The 21,213-nt window shown below is 43.7% G+C and overlaps 1 protein-coding gene across 31 annotated transcripts in view; it reads right to left on the reverse strand.

Annotated features, from left to right (window-relative positions):
* RBFOX1 (RNA binding fox-1 homolog 1) overlaps positions 1-21,213 on the reverse strand; it is a 1,485,186-nt gene that overhangs the window by 700,732 nt on the left and 763,241 nt on the right. For 22 of the 31 annotated variants that reach the window (XM_079952553.1, XM_079952527.1, XM_079952530.1 and 19 more), the window contains one exon: positions 8,783-8,830. The exons of the other annotated variants lie outside the window; for them this stretch is intronic. In XM_079952553.1, the coding sequence (XP_079808679.1) occupies positions 8,783-8,830 (48 nt within the window). Of the gene's footprint in view, positions 1-8,782; positions 8,831-21,213 lie in introns of those variants that run through there. 31 annotated transcript variants of the gene reach the window in all.

Raw genomic sequence — 21,213 nt, forward strand, 5'->3', positions numbered from 1 at the left:
ATTCACTGAAAACTAAGCTAAGCAATGTTGGTGCTCAGCCCAGGCTTTGTTAACATGTCCAGCATGTGCTCCCAGAAGTTCTCTCAACAAATGTTTCAGATGCCAATTAAGAAAGTTGTGACCTTTAACTACAACACCGTCTTCTTTTCTTCATCCCGGAGTGTAATGCTTTTCAAGAGCATTTGTTGCAGTTACTTTATCTATCCTGGCAACTGTCTGAAATCCCCTGGAAAACTGCTAGCAGCTAATGTCGACTAACCTTTCCAAAGCTTGCTGGCCTCAAACTATTTCAGACTACAATTCCCATGAGACCCAGACAGCACCACTCATTGTATGATACCGGGGCTGATGGGAGTTGTAGTCAAAAATGGGGGGGGGGCATCAGGTAGGAAGGGCTGGTATACACAATCATGTGCTAGATAGACCAAATTCTTCAAGTAGACTGAAATATGTCATGGATAGTGGTAGTGACACTGACTTCTCTATGATGTCTAGCTATGGTTGCTATGTTCTGCCTATGCTCTCAGAAACAGTATCCCTCTGAATACAATGTGGTTCTGCTCAGGTCCTGCTTGTGGAATCTCCCATAACAATCTGGTTGGCCATTGTAAGAACAGGATACTGGAAGAGGTGGGCCTTTGGCTAGTCTCAGAAGACAGGCTCTTCTTACACTCAGCTGGATTTGAAGCTGGAGGTTCAAAAGTTAATCACATAGATTCTTATGTTCATCTGTTCTTCCGAAATGTTGCCTGTGAACATTGTCTGTTAGAAGGTAACATCACTAATTCCTGCCTTTCCCCCACTCCCTACTATGGCAACACAATACACTAAGGAAGACTTAGATAGACAATGGAAATGCACAGTGATTAACCCTTGTTTCCAAGTGCCCAGTCAACCGAGCATTCAAGCTGCAACCTAATGCTTGTTTATAAGGGAGTTAAGACCTGCCTCCTGCTGTCCATTCTTAGCATCATAACAGAAGGGAAAAGATGTCTTGGATTGTGTGCAGAGTGCCTTTCATTTCCATTCCCTCACTAAGTCACTGCCAGCTGCGGCTGTTTAGGATCCTGTTTCAGTTTTATTTTATTGGGTGCCACCTTACAAAAACAACACTGAGCAGGGCCATGAATGACTTGTAATTTTAAAAAAGTATTTTCAAAGCTATACTGTTTAAATTTTAATCCTAAAAAATGATAGGCAAAACCACTAAATGACACAACACCACTAGTTTTTTACCACGTACAAGAGAATCCCCACTTGCACACAAATGTCATGCATGTTCCCGCTTACACGCATGCTAAAAATGGCACCAAAACAGGGCAGGGGTGGAACCGGGGAATCCCCACTTTTGCATATTCCAGTGATGTGTGTGGTGGCCTGGAATGGAACTCCTACGTAAGTGAGGATTCCCCTATATCCCACAGGGGACCCACAGAAATAATGCGGTAGGTCAAGGGAGCCGTGGACTCAGAAAAGGTTGAAAGCCTCTGGCCTACTAAGCTGTCAGTCATTAACATAGCTTGTGTTCACAAAACTCACTCCAACTATCAAGATTCAAATGTCAGCATTCACCAAATTCTAGGGAAACTATTGGAATTACATGTACACAGTCTCAATAGATAAAGAGTCTCTCTCTCATATAGAGAAGCCTAGGAAGCTGCCTTATACTGGGTCAGACCACTGATCCACCTAGTTCAGCACTGTCTACCCTGACTATCTTAAAGCTTTTCAGGCTTTAAGATAGGCGGCTTTCCCCAGTCCTAACTGGTGATGCCAAGGAATGAAGCTGGGATCGATTTTCATGCAAGGCAGCTGCTCTATGACTGAGCTGTGGCCCTTCCACAGGACATGGGGTACACATGTTCAACTGGAAGCTTTTTATAATGAGTTAGACCCTTAGTCCATATAGCTCAGTATTGTCCAGGGTTTCAGGCAGGAGCCTCTTCCCAGTCCTGCCTGGAGATATCATTGGAGATTGAACCTGAAACCTTCTGCATGCAAAACAGATGTTCCACGACTGTGCTGTTTATGACCCTCCCCCACCTCCCTCTCCCCACATACACTTATGCCATCCTCCTGCTAAACCACCGTCATGAAACCACAGATTCCCCCACCCCAATCTATTCTTACAATATTGAATCAAGGCTCAATATTTCAGAATTCAAGCAGCTGAGATAAATGGCACAATCACAGGGTCTTCTGACCTTGATCAACAAGAAGAACATTCCAGTGAAACTGAGCAAAAACTGCTGAGATAATATAAATCATATCTGTGCGGCACATGCCTTATATATAAAAGCATGAAGACTTCCTATCGCCCATCAGTCTGGAAGACAATAAAACGGGCTAGCTATGCTCCCACCCAAAAGAGAGAGGAAGACAAAGAAAGGGGGAAGTCAAGTCCCACCCCCCTCTTGAGTGCATTCATGCAGTTTATTACATATGCAGATAAAACCTTGTCAGGAAGCTTAAAACATTTCTAGTTCTTAGATAGTTAAAGCATCACATTTCACTGTAAAAAAAACCTGATTCTTAGTCACTCACATCTATTATAAATTACTAGATCAGATATACAAGCTTTTGCAGAGAAGTAGGAATGCTTCCTAAGTTATCTTCATTAGAATATATCCATGATTTATTTATTTTTTAGTTCTGATCACCTAGTCTTTTTGACTGATATATTAAGAATTTAACATTGATTCATTTTTTTGTTTTGTTCTGAATTTCAAATTTCAAATTCAAGACAGTGCACGGTTTTGCCACAGTTCTCCACAACTTCCCAGCCCTGCCACACTTCCAAGAACACCCATGGGAAATCACACATTTCCCAAAGAAGCCTGAAAAATGTAGTGAGGTTGGGAATCAAGGAAAAGGGGTGGGTAGTGAAGGAGAAACTTGTGGCTATAGCATCCCTGTACTTATTTCAGTGCAGAAAGAAGGGTGGAATTTGATGGTTGTTGTTCAGTGGTAGACTAACTTCTGCTGTCTATGCTCTGGTAACCTCTAGGCTGGATTACTGCAGCACATTATACGTAGGGTTGCCTCTGAAGCTGGTGCAGATGCAGTGGCTAGGTTACTCAGTGGGGCAAGATGGTTTGAGCATACAGTGGTGCAAGACGAAATTAATCCGTTCCGTGAGGCTCTTCGTATAGCGGTTTTTTCGTCTTGCGAAGCAAGCCCATTGACAGCGGATTAGCGCTATTAGCGGTTTAGCGGCTTTTAGCGGATCACCTGGTAAGTGGCTTATCAGCGGATCAGCTGATAAGTGGCTTAGGAAAAGGGGGGAAAAAAGGGAAAAAAACCCGCAGGAACTCGCAAGACATTTTCGTCTTGCGAAGCAAGCCCATAGGGAAATTCGTTTTGCGAAGCGCCTCCAAAATGGAAAACCCTTTCGTCTAGCGGGTTTTCCGTCTTGCGAGGCGTTCGTCTTGCGGGGCACCACTGTATTACAGTAATCCTGGCCCAATTGCACTGGTTGCCAATTAGCTTCCATGTACAATTCAAAGTGCTGGCTCAGGACCACAATATCTCTAGGACTGCCTCTCCCAATATAAACCAACTCAGACTCTACATTTATCAGCTGAGGCCCTTCTTCCATGTGCCTCCTCCATGTGAGATCTGGAGGGTAGCAACACAAGAACTGGAGTAGCTCTCCATTGGTGGAAATCTCTCCCCAGGGAGGCCCACCTCGCACATTCATTATACACCTTTAAGTGCCAGGCAAAAACGTTCTTGTTCAACCTTTGTCTGATTAATATTCTACATTCTTTTAAATGTAGAATTAATATTCTACATTCTTTTAAATGTGTTTGTGGGAGAAGGGGGGGTTATTGTTTTATTGATTTTGTTTTAACTATTTATTTGTGCTTTTACATTGTATCTTGTGAACCACCCTGAGATCTTGTGACAAAGGGTGGTATATAAATCTAATCATCAACATTATCGTCATCATCACAACCGGCTTCTCCTGACCGAGGAAGACATCTTCATCCCAACTCTCTTCAGGATTTTCCTCATTATTCAAATGGTTCCCCACCCATCACTCATTAGTGAGCATTCCAAATAATATCCTCAGCTCCTTGAACACTGATGGTGCTTGTCTGAATGGGAGACAAAGGTGTGCAGTTCTGAGTGTGTGTAGAAGCTAGTCTATTGTACATTGGCAATAATAATAATAATCACATTTGTTGCTCCACCCACTTTAGTCCTTGGTTCCACCCACCACCAACAAGTGCCTCTCAGAAGTTTATAGCCCTCAGGCCCTCAGACTCCCCAACCCATTATGAAACCTGATAATGGATCTGCAAAGTAATCTGCTGCTGCTAGGAAGGCATTTCATTCTCATAAACCCCATCCACTAGCATTCGAGTTAGTAGAAGGCCTAGAAAAATGGTGTGGAAGTCATTTCCTCAAAGCCTATGTTTGAGATTTTTTTTTTTTTGGGGGGGGGGAATAGAAGCTGGACCCAGGTGCTGTGTCTATGTGTCACTCAATACCTGTCATTTGCAAGGCTGCATGCCCTTGGTCACCCCATTCTGTCCTCTGCCTGCTTTCGTTTGTCTATTGGTATTTTGGCTTTTATAGAGATGGCATTTGTCTCTTCTTTCGCAGGTGCTTTTTTAATTAATCTCTGGAAAGTGCTGCAAGACCTTTTCACAGAAGGTGTTATTAAAAAAATCCTTATCCGTAGGCAAAGGAGCCACAAGTTTAACGGCGCACATTGTATCCCCAAGAAGATCATGCAGAGTTATAAAACATTACAGAACAAAAGGGGGGGGCGATTCTCTAACTTTGCTGACCTATCACATTATCAGCTCCAGCGCAAAGCATAAAGCCTTTTGATCTTGCAGGCCCCAAGGTGGCTCTTGCATGTAAAAAGTGGTGATTTTATCTGTCAAGATGCACCTCAAAAGGATTCCCTTGGCAAACCAACCCTCCCCCTGTTCCGGAGAAACAGGCAAATGGAGTGCAGTGCTGCGAATGACCTTGAACTACAAAGCTAATGCCACTCGGCTGCTCGTTAGCGGTCAGCCGCGTGGTTGCCTCCAGGGAACGCTGCCGAGAATGTCAATGCAGATGCCAGCGAGGTTGACTTGACAAAGGAGAAGTGGGCCTAATCAAAGGGCAGGGAAGCAAAGCAATCCTCAGACGAGGGATGGGGGAGGAATTTGGAGGGTTCGATTTTCAAAGCATGATCTCCACATCCTGGATGAATGTGCAGATTGGACGTGGGTCTCCTTCACAGTCCTAATTTGCCCTAGATTCTACAATGAGGTGATCTAGGGGCTAGCATCTTTTAAAAACTTTTTAAAACATCTACTAATCACATTGAGCAGCTAACATGTGCACTCACGTCAAAAATGTGGCTGCAATTACTCAGAGAAAAGGAATGATATTATAAGGATGTGTTGTCATTCTCAGGGAGATTGTATGAATGGGGTGGGGGGGTGGGGAGCCAGGAACTATAGTTTGCTAAAGGTTATTGAGATTTCTTAGGAGACCCCTCTGTTTCCCCCACCCAGAGCTACAATTCCCAGAGTGGTTTAATAATCAATCTCTCTTCCCAGGGAACTCTGGGAATTGCAGCTCTGGGAGGTGACTAGAGGTCTACATCTCTCCCACTGAAATTAAGCGGATTTAAGAAGTGCTGAGTCCCAACTGGATTAGGCCCCATGATTTTGAGGCCTTTAATCTGTGTGAACTCTGGGGCACCTTTGCTCCCATAAAGCACAACAAAACCTAATCGAAATTTCAATCAAGCATACAGCTGAAAGTATCAAAAGCAATTTCAGAAACAATTTTGGAAAAGAGTCAGTAGAATACTTTGGCACACTGTGAACCCTCTAACCATAAACCGAGCCTGTTTGTGTGCGTGCACCAGTGCCATAATGTAAGGCTCCTAATTTAACTTGTCACCCCTAGAATCTTATGTCACTTTAGCTGCAAAACTACCCCCTTGTCCACAAGCACCATTACTTGTTTATCACACATATGGCTGGGCTTTAGAATGGGAGGTGACAGTTTCACAAGAAATAAATTGTGCCTATTGAATCCAGCTCAGAAAACCATTTTGGTGGTTTTCATTTGAAAGCAATCTCCTTCTGCTTACTAATGTTCCTGAACTCTCTTCATATTTTCAACAAAAAAAACCTCCCCCCAAAAAAACTGAATTATCTTACCTTACTCCGTTGACTTGAGAGAAAGAGGGGTAGTGAGTTTGAGATACCATCAAATACATTGTTGTTGGGAAGGGCAGAGAGTTTCTACACATTTTAGAAAATATTTGTGAGAGGCAGTCTGCAGAATAATCATATCCTCTTCTGCTCCCCTGCCCCGCATCACCCCAAAAGAATTGGATGTGGTATTTTTAAAAGCCTAATTGTTTTCAAATATGACTATATTCTCCACAGCAGGTTTTTCTTCTTTTAGTGCTACAAAACCCTGGGGAAAAAACTCTCTGGTTGAAGACGAAAGTTATTGGCATTGAAAATAAGGCCACTTTCTCCTCACACAAACACACACAACTTTCTGGGTCCAATCATAGTGTTTGTTATTGGTATTTTAAACCTGGGGGTGGATCTGCACTCATGGGTTTTAACATTAAGGAATGGGTTTTGATAACCATATGGACACATAATTTTCTGCTTTTAATGTTCATTGTGTGTTATTAGAATGTGACACCAGAGGGGGCTGCAGAGCAAACAGGAACCAGCCATAGGGAAACAGTGTTTTGACAGAGAAAACTGAGGTAAGAAGCACTTTATTTTATATGTCCTGTGACATTTTAGAACAATGTATCTAATATTGTTCTAACAACCTTAAACAAGTCAGTGTAGATCTAGCCCTGCACTCTCAGATGAAGGCCAATTTTAGTTAAATTCAGACATTTGCACTCTATCTGCATGTATTATCTTCTGTTACCACAACTGAGCAATTGCTAAACATTTTTTTAAAAAAGGGGGGAGGGAGTGTAGCTCTTCATTTTCCCTAAAGCTGCCTGTAGAGCCTCACATTTATGATCAAGGAGAAAACCAGAGGGATAGGGTACCCTCTCTGGTCCACTCCCAGACTCTGCCTCCCTCTCCCACTGGAAACCAGCCAGTTCATCTTAAATTGAGGCCTTAACCACAGGGCATCGTCTGGTTGACATTCTTTCTGCTCTGAAAACAAGAAAGACTTTCCCCTTTTAACTCCCATACACCCATCCCACCTCAAAGCATCATTCAACAGCAAGCAGGGATGCAGGGCTTTTAAAATTGCTCAAAATATATTGCTGTTATGGGGACTTGATTGACAAAGTTAGGAAATCATTAAAAGAGAAAGTGCTTTCTTCATATCCTTTCCTTACGGTGCCATTCAAAATCTTATTCTTTCTACTACAAATGTTTCAGATGAGCAGTATGAGTTTGAAGCGTGCCAAGGTGGTATCTCATTCAAATCCACTGAATATATTTTAGATGTTCAGCAGCTTCGAATACTACTAAACCCAACAGTTACGCAAAGCAAGAAACACCCTGAATCAATGAAAATATTGGAACAACAACATACATACGTGTGTGTGTGTGTGTGTGTGTGTGAAAATTAAAGTTTAGGTGGTGATGCATGGAAGCTACTTTTAGTGACAACAGTTTTGCTACTTTCAAAGCGCAAATTTCATACTCAAGGATCAGTCAGGGAAATCAAATAATGCTTTAGAAATATTTTTTTCGCAGATATTTAAACATATGCCTATTGTAACATACTGGTGCAGTTCATGATTTGTGTTCACTGCATCACTTCCTTGGACAGCAGCGCAGAAACAGGGAGTTGGGGAAGGCCACCCCTGATGCCTGCTCTAGTCTCACCATTATTATTTGGGTTCCTTCCAACTCTACAATTATACCAGTCTATGCTTCCCTTCCCACCACCACTCCAGTAGCCAGCATTCAGAATCAGAACTGAAGAGCACCATTTAAATTCTTCAGAATACCTTGTGGTGTTGTTACATCAAGGTTACTTCAGGGCACTGCTGGAAATATTAATGCTTTCACCTTCCACTTATCCATTTGGAGGAATGCTGCTGTTTTCATAATTACCACTAGTGACCACCAAGTAAGACCCACCAGAGGCCAATTGGTTGAGGATACCTTCAGATGTGGAGCTGGGGCAGCTCAAATGTAGTGGTCCAGTGTTTCTAACCAAGGTTAGCAGATAGGAGGAACCCACAGGTGAGCACACTCACTCTTTTTCACTCCTGCGGCACACCCAACCTGTTTCCCTTCACACCATCTCTCCACCTCCCTTTCATTTTCCAGATTTAACCACGGCAGCACTGTACCCCCAACCACCCCACTCAAGGCCTGCTGGAGCTCACAAGCAAAGCCAGAAGCAGGTTTGAAACTGATCATGGTTAACATTATCATCAATGTGTATGCAACATTGCACTATAGTTAGCTCTGAAAATAGAAGAAAGCAGGGCAGTCCACATGTGGAAAGGGTAATAGGAAGAAGGGAATATTTGAGAGACTGCTACTCATCTCCTAACCATGGTAAAAAGATTGTGAGCATTATGTTTGCTTTCAATGCAGTGTCTTTATGTCATAAGCATTTCAAAAGAAGCAGGGTTCAAACACAATGAAAAACCTCTCTCTCTCTCCATAATCACATTGTAGTGTGAAACTTCCCTTTGAATTATATCCAATGCACATAATGATGTCCATATTAGAATTGCCATCTATAGCCAGTAAGCTGTGACAAAAATATATACCAGAGAAAGGACAATATATCAAAAGGAAGGACTTACTTTTCTGTCCTCCGTTTCTACACAAGAGCTGCACTCCACTTTAGTATCCTGAAAAAGTTAAGAAACATCTAGTAAGGGTGGGGGGAGCTCTCTCTCCAAAACGACAATGCCTGAAAACCTAAAAATAAAATTATGGTTTAATCTGAAGTTCAGGGTTCTCCTTTTCTCCACTTTCTCTCTCCCCCACCCCCAAACCACATTAACCATATTAAATATTTTATAGATACAAAAATATCAGACTTTCACATATTCATTTGAAATGACCTCAAGTGAACTTGACTGTAATGAGATGTGCAGGATGCAGTAACCAAGCTTAACCCAACAGAACAAGAAAGGCCAGACCACAGTTTGGTGTTACATCAGAATAATGCCAATGTGTTTCTTGCTCTACCTGATCATGCAAGCATTACCATAATTGCTTGACCTGCTGTGGGCTTTGAACTTATCCCATGTGGATTGGGGAGGGTATGAAGGGGACTTTTGCTCACTTGAACCAAAGTGGAAGACCTCACAAATTGTTGATTGCCCTGCTTTATCAGGGTCTGCGACTGAGCAGAGATTGAACTCACATTAAAACAAACTTGAAAAATAAGTTCCCTGATCAATATGGGGAAGTCTGAGGACTAAGCACACATTATTGTCTCGTTAACCATGCCTGAACCATGCAAATGAATGAACATCCCTCAAAGGAAAGGCACATTCAGATATAACATTAAACATTATTTAATGATACACAAAGGACCCTACCCCAGCCTTGTGAGCCTTCCAGCAGAGGGTCAAGGAATATATGGGAAGCCTTTGCTTCTATTTTAAGTTTTCATTCATTACATCCAACCCAACATAAAACTGTGGTTTAGCTAAACTATGGATTAAAGTGAAGTTGGAAAACATGGCCCTCCATGCCTTAGTATCTGGCCCTCGAGAGTCTGCATAGGCCGTGCCTCCTCCCCAGGCTACAACCTTCACTGGCACTGATCCATAACCTACCCTATTTTTATTTTGTGCCTGGTGGGAATGGAATTGGCACAGATGTGTACTTGGACTTTGATACTGGCTCTTGCTTTCATGTATGTAGAAGCCACCCACTTTTTGTGTGTGGCTGGATTGTAGCCTACTTTACCAAGAGTAACACCCTTTCCCCCACTCAAAACTGGCAGTGGACCATTACCTCTGACTTAAAGAAACAAATGGTTTACAACCCGAGCTTGTTTCACTAAACCAAGGTTATGTTAAACCATCACCTTTGAGTTCAGAGGTAAAAATAAACCACTGTCAGTTCCAAAAAGAAGCAAAAAAAATTCAACCTCCTTCTGAAATGGGTATTAATTTGGAGGATGAGGGCTTATGGGGATGCAGAGCTCTATGACTTAATTAGACCCTGTAAACAAGGGATGGGGAACCTGTGGCCCAGCAGGTGGGGCTCCATCACCCATGAGCCCCAGCCAACATCGCCAACTGTCAGGATGATAGCAGCTGTAGTCAAACACCAGGTTCCCCATCCGTTCCCTAAGCCATGGTCATTACAGAGTTAGAAAAGTTTCTGATAGCTCACAAAATGCAGCCATTATCTATGATCTCCTTTAAAAATGAAAGTGCTGGGATCCCTTAATGTAAGGGGAAAGGATGGGCAGCACATCAATGAACAGCAGTATTCTATTCCCCTCTGCCAACTGTACCACCAAACAAAAAGAAAGCCATCTGCTTTATGAAAAACACCTGCCATCTTTCTAAGCTAATTCAATATGCTCATGTCACAGTTAATTTACTGAACATTCGTTGCTATTCTTCTCCCAAACAATACACAAGGCCAACTTTGCAGGTGCCTGACGGAAAACAACTGCGTTTGTCAACACTATAGGAATGGTCTAAGAACACATAGCCACCTTTCTTAGGGAGGCTTTCACATATTATCTACTATGGGGAGATGTGCAAACATTATCTGCACATGGGGAAAGCATGCCTCTCCCCACATGGGGGAAGAGACATGTCCAATACCCCATGATCCACTGGAGAGGGATAAGCCCAAACTTAGACCCTAGCTGGCCACAAGACTAGCAAGACTGCTGCCACTCCAACTTTATTGAGACTCTTGGTTGGGCCTCACACACTTTTCTGCAGGTAACAAATCCCCACCATCCTACAAAATGCCAAAACAGTGAGTCTTTTTTCCGTCGCTTCTGGCTTAACGTGTTCTATACTGGATTCATCCCCCATGGCAGCTGTTGTAGACCGCAAGAGGTCCACCAATACCAGTTCACTTGGTGGGTTGGTGACAGAGTTTCTCCAGCTTCTGAGCCCCATGGCAACCCAGTGGCCCCTTTCTCCAGGCTATGGGAGTGGCAAGACTCTCCTTAGAAGCACCTAGTTTCACACGCAGTGATGCAATCCAACAGCAGCTGTTGTGAGGGCAGGGAGCAATGGAGAAATGTTAGAGAACAAAGCTGTGTGTGTGCCACATGTCCTGTCCTAAACTGTCCAAGCTAGCCTGCTGCTCTCAGATGCAGTGAAGTATGCAGCTCTGTTGCCAAGGTTGAAATAAAACTCAACTGACATTTGCAGCTGGAATGGGAAGGAAGGTGGCCTCTTATATTTTGCCCCAAGAGGCAAAATGTCTTGGGGTGGGGTCCAGGTGTAAAACCCTGGTCTAACCACCACTACCACCCAAGATAGTTGTGGTTGCTGCAGCCAGTTTACCTGCCTCATGTCTGCTGAGTGCCACCAACTATCTTCACTGTCACTTCCCCAACGCTTTGCAATCTTACCAGGCCAGGCAGGGATGGGAAGTGGGATTAAGGAGAAAACTGCTGAGTGAAGCAGCTGCAGCTGTTATCATCTTAATTGATCTAGGAAGCTCCTGGGCTCCGCTGGGGGTCAGAGGTAATCTTGGGAAGTAGAAGAAGAAGAATAGTTTGGATTTGATAGCCTGCTTTATCACTACCCTAAGGAGTCTCAAAGCAGCTAACAGTCTCCTTTCCCTTCCTCCCACACAACAAACACTCTGTGAGGTGAGTGAGGCTGAGAGACTTCAGAGAAGTGTGACTAGCCCAAGGTCACCCAGCAGCTGCATGCGGAGGAGCAGAGATGCAAACCTAGTTCCCCAGATTACGAGTCTACCGCTCTTAACCACTACACCACACTGTCTCTCATAAAGACAATGGGTGCTTCTCTTCAGAGAGAAAAAGTTTGGGCTGTTGTTTTCTTTAAAGGGGGGGGGGGTGACGGTGTCAGCTCTGGTGGGCCTTACAAGGTTTTTCAGACCCACTATTGGCCCCACATCTTTCTGCATGAATGCCAAGGGTTGTTGGCAGTCACTAGTTTTATACAGGCCTCCACATGTTGTTGAGAGGCAGTGCTGTGTAATGGCCAGAGTGTTGAGGCTAAGGCCTGGGAGACCTAGGTTCAAATCCCCACTCAGCCCTAAAGCTCACCGGGTGACCCTGGGCCAGTCACTGCCTCTCAGCCTAATGTACCTTGCAGGACTGCTGTGGGAATTAAATGATGAGGGGAAGAACCATGCACGCCCCATTGTTGTTCATTTGAAGAAAGAGTGGGTTAAAAATGCAATAAATAAATAACAGTTTTCGAACAACAACAACAAGTATACTGCATTTCCCTCTCCCTAAGCATTCTTCATCAGTGAATGATGTGGAGTGGGGCAGAATGCATTTGAACATGATTAAAGAGGAGAGGGGATAATGGTGTCATTTTTCTTTCATCCTGCAAATCATCTCTTCTGCAGTCTGCACTCTGCAGCCTTCCCAGTTGTCCACACTTCAGGCAATGCCTAGTGGGACACATGGGGAGGAGGCTCCCCACCCCATTCAGGAAGTGGAGGCAGTCTGGGGAGCCTGCAGACTGCTGGGTAAATGTTGACTGGAAAGAAAGAACGAACAGCAACGATACAGCAAGCTCAAAATCCTGCAACCAGAAAAATTATAAAGAAATTCTCAAGAATATGGAAGCCTCTTCCAAAGGGGAATGTGTGTGTGTGTGTGTGTGTGTGTGTGTGTGTTATTGTTGTTGTTGTTTTAAAATACATTTGAGGGCAAATTTCAGCAGAGGACTAGTAGCCACCCTATGAGTCTTAACGTCAGCAGAGCACAGAACGTGATGGGTAGGAGAAAGTAATGAGACTATAGTGCAGAGATGCTATACAGTCATGCCCAAGCTGGTTCTCCAATTAGTCTATCTGCTCTTGGAAACACTAGCAGTGGCTGAGAGACCCTCATAATGCCCTCATTATTCTCTTTGGTCTAGGCAAAATTTTGGTAACCTGCAGTTTGTGTAGGCTACAATATCAAGAATGGCCAGCAGATGGAGGCAAACAACCGCACAATCAAGCTGGATTTCTTCCTATTTAGGGACCAGGTTGCAAAAAAACCAGCTCCCTTTTCAGCAGCAAACAATTGGGTGCATTAGATCAAACATCAAATTGCACAACTTTCTGCAATGACAAAATCTTATCCCTATTCTGATTTTCTCTAATATACATGTGTATATAAAAATAACCAGAAAGTATCATTACAAACATAGCCTGCTAGGAACATCACAGATGAAATAAATGGGAAGATGCATAATTATATGAATGTTTTTGGTGAATTACACCCTAAAGCCTAGAAACCTTATTCCCTGTCTTTCTGAACACTCATGCATGAAATATGAAAAAAGCTCAATGTTCTTTGTAAAATGTGCACACCAATGACAATTGCTGGAGGTAGTTTACCAAGATATAAAACACCGGATAAAAAGCACCAAGATTGCAATGCTATATCCATGTACCAGGGATTGAGCACCATTGAAGTGAATCAGAATTACGTCTGAGTAAACCTGTGCAAGACTGTCCTGTTAAATGAAAAGGGGAGGGGGGAATAAGAAAAATATTGTAGGCCACTCTTTAACATTTCTGTTGCCCGCATGCTTCCTGGAATGACCATTAGCAAATGTTACATTGTTAGGTCCCCCCCCCCCGGCATTACATGAAGCAAAGGATGGAGAGCAAAGCGTTTTGCAAATACAACTAGTTGTGTGTTCAAAAGTACTCCCTCTGCCCTGCCTTCCTCAGCAGGGAGAACCTTTGGGCTGGGCGATGGGCTCTGCGGGGTGGTGAATGCTTCCCTCTGTGAGGGAACATTCCCAGATCCGCTGAAAGAGGCGGTCATTAAACCGCTTCTTAAAAAACCATCTTTAGACCCGGCCAGTATGGCCAACTATCGCCCAGTCTCAAATCTTCCTTTCTTGGGCAAGGTGATTGAGCGCGTGGTTGCTGAACAACTCCAGGCACGCCTGGAGGATGCGGACCATTTGGATCCCTTCCAATCGGGATTCAGGCCTCATCATGGGACTGAAACTGCCTTGGTCGCGCTGGTTGATGATCTCCGGCGAGCTAGGGACAAAGGTGAGAGTTGTTTCCTAGTTCTGCTGGATCTCTCAGCGGCCTTTGATACAATCGACCATAACATCCTACTGGACCGTCTAGAGGGGCTGGGAGCTGGGGGCACTGTTATACAGTGGTTTCGCTCCTTCCTCCTGGGCCGTGTTCAGAAAGTGGTGGTGGGGGATGAGTGTTCAGACCCCTGGGCCCTCACTTGTAGGGTGCCTCAAGGTTCCGTGCTCTCCCCCATGCTTTTTAACATCTATATGAAGCCGCTGGGAGAGATCATCAGGGGGTTTGGACTGGGTGTCCATCAATATGCAGATGATACCCAGCTCTACCTCTCTTTCAAATCAGAACCAGTGAAGGCGGTGAAGGTCCTGTGTGAGTGCCTGGAGGCGGTTGGAGGATGGATGGCGGCTAATGGATTGAGGTTGAATCCTGACAAGACAGAAGTACTGTTTTTGGGGGACAGGGGGCGGGCTGGTGTGGAGGACTCCCTGGTCCTGAATAGGGTAACTGTGCCCCTGAAGGACCAGGTGCGCAGCCTGGGAGTCATTTTGGACTCACAGCTGTCCATGGAGGCGCAGGTCAATTCTGTATCCAGGGCAGCTGTCTACCAACTCCACCTGGTACGCAGGCTGAGACCCTACCTGCCTGCGGACTGTCTCGCCAGAGTGGTGCATGCTCTAGTTATCTCCCGCTTGGACTACTGCAATGCGCTCTACGTGGGGCTACCTTTGAAGGTGACTCGGAAACTACAACTAATCCAGAATGCGGCAGCTAGACTGGTGACTGGGGGCGGCCGCCGAGACCACATAACACCGGTCTTGAAAGACCTACATTGGCTCCCAGTACGTTTCCGAGCACAATTCAAAGTGCTGGTGTTGACCTTTAAAGCCCTAAACGGCCTCGGCCCAGTATACCTGAAGGAGCGTCTCCACCTCCATCGTTCTGCCCGGACGCTGAGGTCCAGTGCCGAGGGCCTTCTGGCGGTTCCCTCATTGCGAGAAGCAAAGCTACAGGGAACCAGGCAGAGGGCCTTCTCGGTCGTGGCGCCTGCCCTGTGGAACGCCCTCCCATCAGATGTCAAAGCAATAAATAACTACCTGACATTCAGAAGACATCTTAAGGCAGCCCTGTTCAGGGAAGTTTTTAATCTGTGATATTTTAGTGTATTTTTGGTTTTTATGGAAGCCGCCCAGAGTGGCTGGGGAGACCCAGCCAGATGGGCGGGGTACAAATAATAAATTATTATTATTATTATTATTATTATTATTATTATTATTATTATAATGGATTGCCCTGGATGTCATGGTGTGATATTTAAGTCCCCTCCCCTGATATATACTGTCATGGGGACAGTAGTGTAGTGGTCTAGGGTCATGGGGAGGGGGCTAAAGACCCATTACTGCTTCTGCAGCAGAGACCCTGTCTCCAGTGCCCCAGAGCTGCCCAATCAGTGTGAAAAGGGGGTTTTTTTAGCCACTGTATGCTCCGAAGCTATGCACTTGAGAACACTGAAAATACAAGGGACTACATCAGGCACCCCCAAACTCGACCCTCGAGATATTTTGGGACTACAACTCCCATCATCCCTAGCTAACAGGACCAGTGGTCAGGGGTGATGTGAATTGTAGTCCCAAAACATCTGGAGGGTTGAGTTTGGGGATGACTGGACAACATTTTCAAGAGAATGGTGTGAAAGATCTGTTACATGCAATGGAACTTCACAGAAAACACAACTGAAATCACTACAAAATAAGATATTGGAGCACTCCCATGAACATGCACAGTAAATAGCAGAACAACTGAAATACAGCATATACGGATCTGTATTAATTGTTGCAGGACACCCCTAATTCTTATTGTTGTACAGTTGTAGGGTGTTGTATAATCTTAGAAGGGTGTGTGGCTGTGACCATCACGAAGGGAAACTGCACCTCTGAATTTGTTGCTACACTACTGCAAGGGGAAGGGCAATAGTTCAGTGAGAGGGCATCTGTTTGGTATGCAGAATGTTCTCCCCTTCAATTCCCAGCAGCCCTTGATTGCAGCCACGGAGAGCCACTGTTAGTCAGTGCAGACAATACTGAGCTAGGTGAACAAGGCTCTGACTTGCTATAAGGCAGCTTCCTATCTATAGCTATAACTACTGTATTTTCTTTCCGATTTGCAGGACATTTTGTGTCGGAAGAGAAAAGCATCTGGGTCTGTTAGACACCTCTCCACTGCTCCCAAACCTTAGAGGGCACTGTAAACCCCGTACTTGCATAGTTGTACTTCTGAACTAATAATTAATACTCAAAATAATTTCATTATTTTTGTTAACATTAAATTGTTAAACTTGGTTAAGAAAATTTCCTTGTTAAAATGCAAACAAATCAGCCTACGGCTTATCTGGGCTTTATTTTAAACCAGGCTTCCTCAACCTCGGCCCTCCAGATGTTTTTGGCCTATAACTCCCATGATTCCTAGCTAGCAGGACCACTGGTCAGGGATGATGGGAATTGTGGTCTCAAAACATCTGGAGGATCAAGGTTGAGGAAGCTTGTTTTAAACCAATTAATTGGATTCAAAATGTACATTTTGAAAATGTCAGTGACTTCGGGTCATCAGAAAGTTACTGTTGATTACCACTGGGAAATAGCTATATTCAATTAAAATGAATTAATTTTATCTTTTTTCATTTACATTTTTTATTTTGTTGAAGAATAACATGGCTCAAAGATGAACACTCCCTGTTTTGTATACATTTGGGCAATGCCCAACAGGTGTTGCAATTGAAGCAAGCTGTGAGTAGCTGGATGTATTTTATTTTATTTTTATTACTTTTCCTTTACAAAGTTTGCATTAACTGGGTTGCATGACAGATAACCCGTCAGTAAGAGAGAGCAGCTGAGGTCAACAAATCCAAACTTTATTGACCCAAGCAAGAATAAGCTATCAGAGTTGCTTCTTATCTTGCAGAACTTCTGCAATACTCCTATTTATTCACAGCTAAAGGGTGCGAGGTCACCTGTCAAACTGAGAGTTGGAGAACTTACCAAGGTATAGCAGGTCAAAAGCACCAAAGGAATTATTTGCAGATGGGAGGGGGAGAAGAGGTAAAGCACCAAAGGAATTATTTGCAGATGGGAGGGGGAGAAGAGGTAAAACTCAGCAGCAGAAGCAATCAAAAGAGATTTTTAAATATTTATTTCTGTGTCTCCAGTTGTAATTCATCAGGGATAGTGTGTGTGCACATGTACATATTTAGGTGTGTGTAATTGTTGATTTGTTTAATAAATTATTTCACCATTTTATCTACAATTAGCCTTGGAGGCTCCTAATTCTTTCCCACTTTAAATGCATGAATGTCAAGATTAACAGTATAGAAGTCATGATGCCCTCCTCTGTCACACACTAATCATTGTTCCCATCAACTGTGGATGAGGGGTTGTCTCAGAAATCAAGATAGATTGGGTGCCAGGAATTCCCTTAGTTCATCTGAGAAAGAAATAACATTTCATACATTGGCTGTGCATCTCTCACTCAGTCTTCCAACTCCCATTGCCAGCTGGAGAGGAAAAGCCTGGCCACATCACGAGCTGAAGGACTGGAGAGGTGTGCTCTGCTTCCTCTTTTTTTTTTAACCTGGTGGATTCTGATGCATCCTCCCTGAAAGCTCTCTACTCCCACCTCCTCCCATCTGACCACTAGCAACTGCCTCTTATCACCAGCAACTGGGAGGAACCAAGGGGCTGTCACACAGGTGTTCACAGCCCTCTCTCTCTTGCAGCCATTAACTACCAAGCTGTGTGGCACCACAAGGGCGCCAAAGCACAGCCCTGTCTACAACCTTAGCTGATGTGCTGCCCCATAGAACTGAATGGGACTTTTGCAGCAGCAGGGTGTATCATGGGCAGGTTGTACTGGACCAAGTGGGAGAACTGCAACCCCAAGTTCAGAGAAATTATTCCAAACTCGTGCTGCAGGGAGAATATTTTCTGGAACAGAATACTTGGAACAGGTTACAAGTGGTCTCAATAAGAGTTTTACTGTGCTGATTCTCTTGCCAGCGAACCAGATTCTCTTTTATTTATAGAATGGGGCACAGTTCCAAACAAACTAGAGCAACAGCTGCACGGCCATAAACTCATACTCTTCTTGGCCTTTAAACCTGTTGACAAATCTGTGTAGTTCACTAACCAGTGCAATTTAAAAATCCCACCCCTCCCTGAATTGTCAATACTTCAGGTCAAAGCTGTGCTGTTGGAGAAAATGAAAGTATTTTACAGTGGTGGGTCAAACTTTACCAACTGTCTTAGAGAAGAGCCAATTTCCAACATTATGCCACATCTTATGTGAACATTAAATATAGACAAGGATGTGGGCAATGCATACAGGAGCAGGGTTAATTCTCAATGGCTGTGGTCAACAAGTGGAAGGGAAAGTTTTAAGCTGTACCCAATAATGTGCCTAAGTGTATCACTCAGGTGATGAGTGAATGGTTGCCTCACATTTCTCCCAGAAATGTTTCAGTGTTCAGTTCAGAGGAATGAGGTTCCAAATCTACCTGCTATCCCTGTCACTGGGTAGACCAGCCCTCACTAGCAGATATCCTGAAAGGAGATGCAGAAATGCCTATCATTGCAGATTTGCAAATCTGATTCATTAAACACATTGTCTGTTTTGTCCTTTAGTAGAGTAAATGAAATCCTGAAGTCTCAAACAATGCTTTCCTTAACACTCCCATCAGTGTTAAGGGATTATTGGCTCTGCTGTCCAGCAACCTATGGAAGGCTACAGGTTCCCCATCCCTGAACTACAGCTTCACTGTTCTTCACAATGAACCCTCTCTCCAGCGTCAGGGGTAGCACACCTCTGAATACCTGCGGCTGAGAAGCAAGAAAGGTGGCGTGGTGTGCTCATGTCCCACTTGGGAGCTTCCCATAGGCATCTGGTTGGCCCCTGTAGGAAACAGAATGCTGAACTAGACATGCCCTTTGTCAAGTCTAGCCGGGTTCTTCTTGTGTTTATATCACCTTGCACAACTTTTTGAAAAATATTTATTTATTTATTTATTATAATATTATAATGCAAAAGGACCTTGCTTTTGTCTGGTCCAGCAGGGCTCCTCTTGTCTTTATATTGTCTTGCTCAACCACTTGAAAAATACAATTATAATGTAAAAGGATCTTGCAATGTAAAGGACACACACACACACACACACATTCAACACTCCATACATACACATCCCACTGTACTGATGACAATTTGGCTAGTAATATTTAATGAAGGTCTCCCAATGATGTTGGAAATCATGACCCAGAGTCATCTGTTTAACATAACATGGAAAGAAGCCTCCTGAAGCCTGTAGTGTCTGCTAGTGTGCTGAAGTGCAGCTGTGCTTTGAAATTTCCCCCCTTCTCTCACACACTGTGGGCACGGAGTGCTCAGCTACCCTAATGGAAGTGCATTTCTGTTCTTATGCTGGATGGCATAAGGGCACCCTGCACATAGTCTATGAATGTGCCCTTTTTATTTATGGGTTCATCTCCCCTAAGAAAGAGGATTAGCCTTTTAATTGTGTCTCTCTCTTTTTAAGAGAAGCAGTTAACCCTTACGGGCTTTCCCCTTCAATTTTAGTTTATTAATTCATATGTGATTGAAATCAATGATAGAAACTGCCTAGAAGCAATTATTGATAAGGGACAAGATATTACACATCTGAAGGTCAAACTCTTTTTTAATTTTTGAAACGTCAATCATGAATATGCTTTCCTAGTTCTCTGAGAAATCTGGAGGGAAATTATCTTCCTCATCCTGCCCCCCCCCCCCGCCATATAAAGTGGACATCCTTTAAGAAGTTTCCAATCTTGGTTTTAGATAATTAGGTAAGTGCTTGCCTCAATAATTCAGGTATTCCCTGCTTTCATCTTTATGCACTGCGTAGTAGAAATGGAGAGGCAGTTCAGTTTAATGCAAGCAGGAGAAAACTTTGAGAATGATGACTGAAAGCAAGAACAAGATTGTTATGGATTGATTCAGAATAGGCATTTGGGTCTAGAAGGTGAGGAATATTCAGGTCCACTGTTCCATGTTCCAACAATGGCCCAATGCAAGTGTCTATGAGAAGCATCCAAGAGATTATAGTAACTAGGCATTCCAACATCTATTACATTCACTTGTGGGAAGACTCATAACAACCAATCATCACCACTATCGCTGCCCACCCACTTGCTGTGACTTCAACATTTCTCTTTCTGCTTGAATAAATCAAGAAGTCAGGTAGTGTTGCTGGAGGGTAGGAAGATTAGCAAGTGAGTGAGGGCTCTTAAGGGTTGAATGGAGCTGAGTTTGAGAAACAAAAGTCCAGACCCCTTGATCCTTAACTAGTTGTGGAGGTTTTTTTTTACTCTTGGGCAACTTTCAATATTTTTTTCTGATCCTCAATCTTAAACCAAATGTATTCCATCCCCTAATAATATAAAATTTACAGTACAAATCATCAGACATCATATGATAAGGAAATATGTAAACCAATGTCAATACAAGTAAACCAGGCTTCCTCAACCTCGGCCCTCCAGATGTTTTTGGCCTACAACTCCCATGATCCCTAGCTAGCAGGACCAGTGGTCAGGGATGATGGGAATTGTAGTCTCAAAACATCTGGAGGGCCGAGGTTGAGGAAGCCTGGTCTGGGCTCTAGACCATTTGACAGAGTGTAATGTATAAGATGTTCTTCTAGGTAGAATTAAACTTCTGACCACATCCCAGCAATGTTTGACAATAAAGCTGTTTCAGGTAACCAGACAGTAATTAGAGAAGGGCTCCTAACAGCTGAACAGAAGATGGTTTGGGTGTTGTGTTTTGTTTTGTTTTGCAACTTCTCAGGTGCGAGAGAAGCTGAATCTGTGGGAACTGTGTCTTCTACACAACCCATAAACACCCATGACACTGCTCCTCTTTTGAATATGGATATCCCCATACCATCAGTATTCATTCATTTGGGTCAGCTCTGATGGGGAAAAAACTGTTTCTCTAAATAGGAGACCTAGGAAGAAGCCTTATACTG

This window comes from Podarcis cretensis, assembly GCF_951804945.1.
Source record: "Podarcis cretensis genome assembly, chromosome: 14".
NCBI lineage: Eukaryota > Metazoa > Chordata > Lepidosauria > Squamata > Lacertidae > Podarcis > Podarcis cretensis.